This window comes from Danio aesculapii, chromosome 14 (assembly GCF_903798145.1).
Source record: "Danio aesculapii chromosome 14, fDanAes4.1, whole genome shotgun sequence".
Taxonomy (NCBI): Eukaryota; Metazoa; Chordata; class Actinopteri; order Cypriniformes; family Danionidae; genus Danio; species Danio aesculapii.
In genome coordinates this window covers 40,859,001-40,869,771 of record NC_079448.1, presented here as the reverse complement: position 1 = coordinate 40,869,771, position 10,771 = coordinate 40,859,001, and the positions used below count along the sequence as shown (strand labels likewise).

Here is a 10,771-nt window from a genome sequence, read left to right as displayed (position 1 = left end):
GGAGCACTTATTAGCTGGATCTCGTTAAACTTCACTAGGTGGCATGAGCGAACCATGTAGCGCGCACGGGTCAACAACGCGCGTGACCGTACGCAGTCATCGCGAGACGTGTACATATTGAATATGTCAAGACATGTCTGTGTGAATTATTTTAAATGGTGCCAGCAATTTAATTATAGAGTAACACCATAAAATACTAAATAAACCCCTCTGATTGGCTCACACAAATGTAAGACTATGGGTGTCGTGTATTTAAAATGCGGCATTCCGGTCGTATTATAGTAATTGCGGTGTCAAAATATATAAGTTTAAACTATAACAAAAGTAGCACATTGGCTTTACAATACACATTCCCAAATTCCCCTAAGCGCCCTCGCGTTTCTAGCCGCGCGTACCCGCAGTCTCGTTGACATCACGCGTGAACCCCTCCCCTGCCCGCGGCGGCGCGCTTTAGCGCGGTCTCGCTTCTCTCTTCAGATCAGCAGAATCTGTTCATCCCGAGACGGACAAGATGGCGAAGTGAGTGGGTTGCGCTTTGAAGAGAAAGCAGCGACTCACGAAAAATCTTCAACGTTAAAACGTCGGTTGCCTTGATGTTCGTTCAAATAAGCGGGAAAACACCTCTTTAAGAAGGGAAATCGCCCCTCAGAGCGAGGTGAATCGAAGAGAGCGTCGAGGACATCGACTCCTCCGTGTCCTTTCAGGCTAAGCTGCTAGTCAGCTATTCGGGGAATTGCTCAAGAGAAAAAACAGCCTCAACCTCAGGGGAAATCGTCTTGTTTTTTTTTTTACTTAAATGTAGAGGCAGCAGAACTCATATTGAAACCGATGTCCGTTATCATCTTCATTTCGTCGTTGTGAGTTAAGGACACAGCTAGTAAGGAAGAGCCGTTTTTAGGCTAGCTAGCATTGTTTCTACTGGACTGAAGAAGAGAGCAGCCTGAAAACCTCGCCCGTTCACACAGTTTCAGTATACTTCTCGGATTTTAGGACATGGCCAGCAGCAGTGGCTCTAAAGCCGAGTTTATAGTCGGTGGGAAATACAAGCTCGTTCGTAAAATCGGATCTGGATCCTTCGGTGACATTTATTTGGCAATCAACATCACAAATGGAGAGGTAAAATGAAATGGATGTGTAATTCTTGTGCTGAATGACTGGGATAAGAAGATTGAGGGGTTTATACGTGTGTCCAGCTCATCAAGTCTGATTACCAGAACATTGAAGTCCATATGTTTTCCAAACATGTAGTTGGTGTAACGTTAGCCTTAAAAGATAAACGTATTTATATTTGTAACTTACGACGTGTTTAAGAGAAACCAATCAACGATACATAGTTGCAGATTGGATTAAAAACATATTTCCAAGTTCTTGTGCTGTCAAAACCTAAACTATTTTCAATGTTTCAGCACAAATCTGTTAGTTTTTGGTAAATGTACATGGTTTTTTTCATGATTTCAGGAGGTAGCTGTGAAATTGGAATCACAGAAAGCCAGACATCCTCAACTCTTATATGAAAGCAAATTGTACAAAATTCTCCAGGGAGGAGTCGGGATCCCACACATCAGGTGAGTTCAGATTATATCAGAAATGATTATGGATTTTGTGGTACGTTAACATTAGCTGGACTAGTTTGATCTGGCTGAGGGACTAACGTTAGCTTAAGATCGAAAGCAACGCTTCGAGGAGCGCTACAAAGTAACGTTACGCGTTTGTCCACATATAATAAATTAATCAACGGTTTATGCAGGGATCTTAATGACATTAGTATCATTACTATTATATTTAGTTTTACGCTTATGATATAGCATCAGCAGGCTAACTAGCCCGTTCATTAGCGCTAGCTTTTCACTGCGTCGCTTAAAAGAACGATGGTGAAATGTCTTCAATCAATACGTGTTCTGTAAAATGAAGTATAATATAGTGAACGAGTGAGATTTGATCACTAAGTATGTGTTTGTGTGTTGCTGAGTAATGAGTAAGGAGCGAGTGGGAAATGGCCGCTGCTCTTTTGTTGTGTTTGTTCAACATGTCCTCCCTCTCGATCAGAAAATGGCGGATGAGAGAAAACAAGTTTCAGGGCCTAGCGAGTCTGCTGCTGTCTTCTCAAGGTGACTGAGCCTTTCCAAGGCTGCTGTTCATGTCAAAAATGTTGTCTTTTTATGTACACGAGAGAGAAAAACATACTTGTTAGAGAAAAAAAGGCTCACATGTGGTGCCTTTAGTAACTGGTTCTAGTCACATATTTTAATTAATGAACGACAGTGACTGTGTTGACTGTCACGTTTTTTTTCATATTTTTATCTTAATAAAGGTAAATCTCGTCGTGCTTTGCGATTGCAGAAGTTCCCTACTTGTTAGTGTTTATAGGTGGTTGAGTAAGAGGAAATGTTTTGCTCTTTCCTCTCACAACTATGTTGTTTTCTAAGCTACTTGATATTGTGTTGTACTTATTTACCCAGTTTAACCCTTATTTTGGGACATTTAAGAGCCTGTGGTTGAGTGGGCCTTATCTTTCTAAAAAGCACTCAGATCAGATGACTTTGCATAAAAGAGCCAGAGAAACTTTTACAATTATTCACAGAGGTGCTTTTGAATCTTTTGTGGAAATTAGTTTGTTTTATACCTGAGGTAGACGTGAAGATTTTAGGTGTTAATTCATGTAGCTGCAAAATTAAAAATTAAAGTAATATGGTAAGGTGTGTTCATGTTTAATTGCCCTGGCACCCTGACAGATAAGTCTTTATCTTTCCTCTCCTTGAAGCTCCGCTCATGGCCCTATTACTTCAGTAATTAAAAATTAACTTTGCTGTAGATGTCAAATCAATGAGAGATAGCATTTAGTTTTCATTAAACTTTTCATATTCACTATTTCCCACAGATCTGAAATGTTTGTGGTGGAAAAGATACCAAGATAAATAACGTGATCTTTACTGCGACTTGCGTATAATTATATTTTAATCAAAATAGTATTAATTTTATTTCAGTATTCATTGATTTGCATGACCAACTCGTTCCCAATCTTTCGCCCTCAAAAAAAATTCATTATTACAAGTATTACAAGTAATTGGATTTGCCTGTGAAAATTGTCATATCAGGATTAAATGCAACAAAAGCTTAGTTTCTTGCAACATTTCAAACCTAATTTCATTGGCTTAACTAGCTTCCTTTCCTAAAGATGTCATAAATGCTTTACCAGCCATGAGTTTTTTTTTTTTGTAAAGTTTCACATTTAATCGTAGGCTAATACATCATTTAGTAAAGTAGTCCAGCTGACAGAAGATTTCCCTTGGTAATATTAGTATAAACAAGAATGCCCTGCCTTTGCCATCAATGACCTGCCATTACAGACTGCGTTTAGGTGTCCATTTCTATGGCATCTCATGCTGACAGAAATTTGAACTCCTAGACCATAGCTGGTTATTTAACCCTGAGCAATTAAGAGTTAGGTAACTTATGTCGTGGATGGATTTACCAAACAATTTAAAGGTGAAATGCAATCAATAGTTTTAACTAAAGCCATCTGTATTAAACTTTCAAGTAGTTTCTTTAGTGCTTTTAATTTGAGTGTTATTTGGGTGATTTATAAGAACTAGATTGATTTGTTTCAAAGCAAGTGTTTTTAGATATTGTAGGAGTTTTTTTTCTCAGAGGAAAAAGTCACTTAAACTACTTTTAATGACTGTATTGAAGTTTCTAGCAAATGATGTGTAATACCGGTTTCAGTCGCTGGTTACTAGAGCTTGGAAAACCTGCCATACGAGATCTTCCTCCCCCACACTACCTAAAATCACTCAGAGCCTTTCCTGATGAAAGAAAAGAGCTTTGTGTGCCATTCAAAGTCCTTTATATAAGCTCAATCACAAGAAAGTGTCTTCCCACTCTGTTTAAATATATATACATTAACATCACACCTCTGAGATTAGAGTTAAAATATTCAGGCGAACTACACTGTTTTCTTCAGCCTTCCTCTCAGTTTTGCTTTGAAAAGAGGAAATGAGTGTCCCACAGAGAGAGGCCTGTAGTTTCCGTAAGTGAGCGATTTCTGTTGATAAGAACTTCTGTAACTAGTTTAGATGACAGCATGCTTATGAAACGTGAGCTTTTATTAGGTTAAAGTTAGTGCACATTACATTGTTGTGGTTATAGAGAAATGTGAACGTGTGATTCCTTACACAAAAACAACACTGTAAATAAACCAGAATAAAAAAAATACTAACATTTTCACTGCGATCATAACAGCAGCTAGCATGAATGCCATTACTTCTGACATATAAACAAGCAAGGATTAGGACTCTGCTTGTGGTTCAAAGTACATTTTGCATTGTCATTATGAAATGGTAGATGTTGGCTCTCTGGCACAGACGGCCGAATGGACACTAGTCTACTGCTGCACCTTGTGTCTCCACAATACCTCTTTGTTTAGGAGACTCACTAGCAGGATGGTTGCTTGGAGACTGCTGTGGCAGTCTGTTCACTAAATGTATGACTCTTTTGAACCTCCACCTGCTCAGTTTTGTTTGAGTTCTGATCGTCAAAGTTGTGCTAATGTTTGTAAGAACCACTAAACTGATTTGATGCAGGATTTGGCTATAAACAATTTAAGTACGCTACTTTTTTCTTTTGTTCTGGGTTGTTCATGCTAAAACAATGTTATTGAGTGGTGCTTTTGGGTTTAAAGTGGTTGGTTAAAGACTAGTCAACACTTTTTATAGGCCTAGTTGCTACTGTGGACTACTGAGTCATGTCACCCAGCTGGATATATTGGATGCCATTGTCTACAGGGTGTGCCATGTAACTTAGACACTTCCTTTGCTGATAAAATTTATGCTGCTTTGTAACATAACAGCTTAGTCAGCTTTGTTCATATTTAAGTGTTTTCATTTAATTGTAATTTCCTTGTTATAATTTAGTCTTGCATAGATAAGCAATAAGTCTTGCGGCACTGAATTAGTATGAAGGATCAGCTCTTTTTTTGAGAAAAGCACAGCATTTTGTACTTGTTTTGCAGTAATTGCCATGTTTGTTCATCTGTATGTTATGATGTTTTTCAGGTGGTATGGCCAAGAAAAAGACTATAATGTCCTAGTCATGGACCTGCTGGGGCCAAGTCTGGAAGATCTCTTTAACTTCTGTTCCCGCAGATTCACAATGAAAACTGTCCTAATGCTTGCAGATCAGGTAATGATTGGTAAACTCTGCCCTGTGGAATAAATGGCTCTATGGCATAATCTTAATCTGCCTGTTTTGCTTTCCTAGATGATCAGCAGAATCGAGTATGTGCACACAAAAAATTTCATCCACAGAGATATCAAGCCAGACAACTTTTTAATGGGTATTGGCCGTCACTGTAATAAGGTAAACATTCATCTTTTCCTTATTTAGAAAGTTTTAAAATGATTGATTTCAAAGTGACATGGAGGATTGACTGCAAATAAAACTGCAGATCGCTAAGGTTTCCTGTTACATTGAGACACTTATGGACGTATTCTGGCTTGAGAGCCTGTGTTAGTTACGTTGTTGTTCTGCTGATTCGGGATGGCTGGGATGTACAAAGATTATTTGGTGGGAAATCATAGGGCCAGAAAACTAATACCGCAGTGAGTCCTTAGACACAGTGTTTACAGCTTAACTTATTGATGGTTTGAGATTTACCTGACGGTTGGGCTGTGGACATCTGTGGACATGGATTGTATGTCTTTCACTCCTCAAATGGAACTTGTGCATGATATGTGACTTGTGGTTGTTTTATAATTTTATATTTATTTATTTTTTTCTCCCTCCGACTGAGAGCTTTTGAAGTGCTTTGCACTGTTTTATTTCTCTCTATTCAAATGTACAGAAGTTGCCTGATTTGTATTTTGTTTCAGATAACTCGTAATTTTGAGCCCTTGCAGACAGGCAACATTTGGCAAAGTTAAAGCATCATGTGCAAAATAAAACAATGACCTACCAGTACAAGCTCTGATGGTCGTCTAACAGTTCAGATCAGTTTCCACTACAAATTCTGGTACTTTTTGGTACTTCAGTGAAGCCTGTATTACCATTTTTGGCAGTGCTGTCTAGAATAAATGTTTACCATTGTGTGTCTGTGTGAATGCCAGCCTGAAGCTTTTATTTTGATACATACACATGAAATTGTCACCCTTTTCACTAAAACTCTGGTTGCACACGCTCTGCTTTTGGATGTGTAGCTGTCAAAATCCACCCTGGAAAGAAAAAAAAAAACAATTGCAGTGAGTTCAGCTGACGGGAAGATCTGATGTAGTTATTGCTTTAGTGAGGAATCAAAAGACCTATCCGCTCGCATTATCCACTGCTCTCTGCTTACATCTTTCATACGACCATTACCACTCTTGATCCAGGCCCCAGTAAAACAATTTTGCAAGAGTAACATTCTTAACTTGGGGAAAGAGCAAAGCATGTGGAGACGTCTTGACCAAGAATGGTGCAGACCAGCAGGTGACATCAGTTCCAGACGAGACAAGTCTAAAAATGGAAGTGTTTAAGAGTGAATTGGTAATGTTACAAGCAGTGATATTTTCCTACATTGACTAGAATGGTCTGATTCAAATATATAGATAGTTTCCTCACACAGTTCCCCCACTTTCCGGTCACATTGTGGATAACCGTACTCAGCTCGGCACCATTGTAAACTAATGGCTTGTTTTGTTGCTTTACCCTGGGCTGCTCCTTTGACATTTCTAATGTCACCTCCACTGAAGCTGTCCCATCTTGTCTTCTGTAACTAAACTAAAAACTGTTTTTGTTTTGTTTTTTGCAATAACATGCAGGTTAAGTCATGCATCTCTTAAACTGCACGCTTTTTTCTTTTTCTTTTTTCTTCAGAGCTTCAACCTACCTGATTTGGCCTCTTCACATGCCAAAGTATTCTAGCCTCTTCCTTACTGTAGGTGGTCTAATGATCTGTCAAACACGAAATTCAATATTTATCTTTCATGGGAGTTTAACGGGGTGGGGCTGAGTTTTGGTTGGTTGCATTTGTTCTCAAAGCTTCTCATGCCTAATTTTAAAACAAGTGCCCATTGTAGTGAATTGCCTTTAGAGTTTGCTTTTTTAACCCTAGTTGTGCCATTTGTTTTGTTGGCCTCATGCTAAGCCTGTCTTGGCTGTTAATTAACATATGGCACAGCTAGTGTTAAATGCTTCCAAATGTTATAGATAAAGCCTTTTGCAAAGTCAAAAAAGAGAATCAGGCTTGGGAATAATTGGTTTAGATAAGGTGAAAACATTGGGTTGGGCGGCCAGAGGTGCCATGTACAGTTTGCCTCAGTGGCTCGAGAACCGAAGAGGCAAGCGGGCCCTGTAATATATGCTCTGAAAAAAAAAACAACACAACTCTAAGCTAGTATCTGTACGTGGGCTTATGGGAAGACGTCTGCCATTAGCAGAGCCTCCTCTGAGTTTGAGCTAGGACGCTTGCTGGTGGATGAAGGATTGCCTTAGGCTTTCTCTTCCCCTCCCTCTGCTCCTCCTCGCGTTCTTTTTCTGAGCCTTGGTGTTGCCTGTCTGCGCTGGCCGTGTGCGGTTGTCAGCAATACTGTTTGATGCACTGCACCCTCTATTGTCTGTTCAGTGTTTAGAATCTCCAGTGGGGAAGAGGAAAAGAAGCTTGGCTGTTAGTTCTTCTCAGGACCCATCTTTCTCAGGATTAAACCAGGTCTGAAACCTCAACCACCTCCTAATCGCCCAAAATTTTCATTTTATTTTTATTCTTTTAAAAAAAAAAATCTTTTGGAGTTCTTTTTCCCATTTTGATTGTGATTTTTCAACAATAACCATTTGCGATTGTTGGCATTAAACCAGACACACATGCTAAACAGAACTAGAGATTAACTCTTAATCCAGATTGAAGGGATCTCTGTACATGAGGGGTGAAGGACTTGTTGCTTCAGGATGAAACATGAAGTTGTCAGTCAATTCTTAAATTATTCTCCATCATAGCACTTGCTTCATTTTGTAGAGTTTAAGTAGCTAGAAAATAACCAGTGCTCCTATTGTGATTTTTAAAATCAAGTACATCACAGGGTAATTTGATTGGCCTAGTTTCACTGCATTGGGTGCTTGTGCTTGTTGTGATCTTGTTGCTGAACTCTTTTCAGTTCAGCAGCACTTTATAGCACAGTTTTTCCTGAACCAGCCTTTTAACATTGGAACAATGCTGTCAGAATGCCTGCAACCAATTGCACAACTTGCCACATGAAAATCGTGGCCTGGTATTGATGGGGCTGACCTTTTAAACTGTTGCACATGGTGTTGTCCTGAGATGTATGCTCCTCTTTACTTAAATGTTCAGCTAAAACCAGATATGAAATTTTTAAAATCAGTCCTTAAAGTCAAAGTTTGTCTTTGGGCATCACATCAATTTGCAATCCTCTTCAGAGCACTGACAATCAGTTAAAATAGTATAATATTCAATGTTTGCGTGGGTTTTCACAGTTGATGGCCAAGTACTTGTACCTTGGGCTATTTCCGAGGAGAACGGCTCTTGCATAATTTGAATGTTTAAATCAGTTTAGCCAGAAAACCACTTCATATTGAACGCTTCCTCTTTATTTTCAGGTACATATTTGAATCTAAATCGTTTCCCATTGGTAAAAGGAGCTTTTTATGTGTGTTTGCTACAGTGTCACTGTCAGTGGGTAATGGTTTTGCAGCTTTCGGTAAAGTTGTATGAACTAAACGTATGTGCATTTCTAGTAATTGTTTAACATTTTCATCCTGATGACCTCCAGTAGCATGTTCTAATTTGAATTGTATGGTTGGTATAACTAATTCCCCTGACTAGAGGAAATATGTTTCAAATCCCTGGTTGAGCCAAGCAAACAGTGTCATGGCTGAGTGGAGGCTTTACAATATGGCTTCTGCCTCAGTGAAAAACTGGTTGTGTGAGGTGCTCTTCCTGGGACTGCAGCCTCTAGTTGTGTGTAGGACACAGGATCTGACTGGCTTTCCACTAATGAGAATAATATTTCAGTCAATGACAGCCTCTTAGAGCTGACTCTTATTATATGACTGCTTGGATAAAGGGTGTTTCATTTTCCAGTAAGCTTCATTTGCGTTGTAGACTCTGACCTTATTGCTTCATTAAATACACTCCCTGGATTTCATGTTTTTATTCTGAGCTCCAGGTAAAAGGTCAGCCAGCACACAGAAGAAAGTTGGGAGAAAATGATTGAGATATTCTTGTTTACAGTGAGTTTTAAAAATGAAACATCAGTGTTTGTGCTTCTTTTTTTGTATAGTTGTTCCTCATTGATTTTGGTCTGGCCAAGAAATACAGAGACAACAGGACACGACAGCACATACCCTACAGAGAAGACAAAAACCTCACAGGCACAGCTCGCTATGCCAGCATCAACGCACACTTGGGCATCGAGCAGAGGTGAGGGCTCCTGGAAACATGCTTTATATTATGTAAATCTGTATGTACTATATGCAAGTCAAATTATTCTTGTTTTAAATCTGTAATTATTTTTAAGTTTATCCCTGCAAAAGCTGATTTATCAATCAAAATATTGTGAAATAGATTTAAGAGAAAGGTTTTCTTTTTTTGTATATTTAATTTATTTCTTCAGCCATTACTCTAGTCTTCAATGTCACGGTCAATCCTTTGGGAAATATTTATATGCTGAGTTCATAGTCAGATATTTCTTAGTCTTATCAACGTTGAAAACCGTTTTGTTGCCTAATATGTTAGTGGAAACCGGTTATAGTTTACAGATTAAAAAAACTTAATCAGTTTTATGCATGCTTGCTGTATACATATGTAAAATTATTAGCTACTTGAAAGTCTTTTCTAGTACTTAACTCTGAGGTCTTTTGTAATAACAAACAGCACTATTAATTTGTGGTTGTGACATGCTTGTAATATGAAATGTTGTTGCTTGCCCTTTACTGGAAAGTGGCATGTCAATGGTCAGCAAGTTAAATTAAGGGTGACTTGCTCATGCATCCCCTGCTTGCATTATACACACTAATTTTACATCCTAGGTTTAAGGGTTGTGTTTATTACATTTATTGCTTACAGTCATGTTTAACCCTCTAAATCATTTCTTAAAAATCTAATTTTAACAGTCGTCGAGATGACATGGAGTCGCTAGGATATGTCCTGATGTACTTCAACAGAACCAGCCTGCCTTGGCAGGGACTGAAGGTAAGCAGAGCAGGTCAATCATTATTATTAATGTAGCTTTTAAATAGGAACACACAGCATGCCTCAAGACGTCTATTTTTCTCTCTCTTTTGATTTTCTTTTTAAAAGGTATTTTCTAATCGAAACTGTTTAAATGTAGGTCATACAATTAAATTAAATGGAGCAAGAAAATACTGAATGTCAGTGAATATTGCTGTTCCATCTTTTTTTTTTCTCTATAGTTTTGTGAAAACTCCTAAAAGAATGGACTAAAAATTGCTAGACAGCATGAAACAGGCCAACAGGTGGTCCCTGAAAAAGTGCTGTAAATCTTCTTTCAGCTGGGTTATTTATGTCCCCTAGCACTGTGGGATTGCACACTGATGAACAGTCAGTACCAGATCACAGAGTGCAACATTTTCATTTTTTTTTTGCCCCCAGGCTGCCACAAAGAAACAGAAGTATGAGAAGATTAGTGAGAAAAAGATGTCGACCCCTGTTGAGGTGTTGTGTAAGGTATGTGATATTCTTTATCCTCACAGCACGGCTTTTCATACATGCTAAAAACCTCTGCTCAATCTTCTATTGAAATGTTGTGATGTAGTAAATGAGTTGCCC

General features: G+C 38.6%; 1 protein-coding gene across 4 annotated transcripts in view; it reads left to right on the top strand.

The window, feature by feature from the left end:
* Positions 1-469: 469 nt before the first annotated feature.
* Positions 470-10,771, top strand: part of csnk1a1 (casein kinase 1, alpha 1) — a 23,740-nt gene continuing 13,438 nt past the window's right edge. For 3 of the 4 annotated variants that reach the window (XM_056472677.1, XM_056472675.1, XM_056472676.1), the window contains exons 1-8: positions 470-1,116; positions 1,459-1,565; positions 5,052-5,178; positions 5,257-5,355; positions 7,595-7,678; positions 9,264-9,403; positions 10,096-10,174; positions 10,595-10,669. In XM_056472677.1, coding sequence (XP_056328652.1) covers positions 994-1,116; positions 1,459-1,565; positions 5,052-5,178; positions 5,257-5,355; positions 7,595-7,678; positions 9,264-9,403; positions 10,096-10,174; positions 10,595-10,669 — 834 coding nt within the window. In that variant the 5' untranslated portion in view covers positions 470-993. The remainder of the gene's footprint in view (positions 1,117-1,458; positions 1,566-5,051; positions 5,179-5,256; positions 5,356-7,594; positions 7,679-9,263; positions 9,404-10,095; positions 10,175-10,594; positions 10,670-10,771) is intronic. The other variant, XM_056472678.1, reaches the window with a different exon arrangement.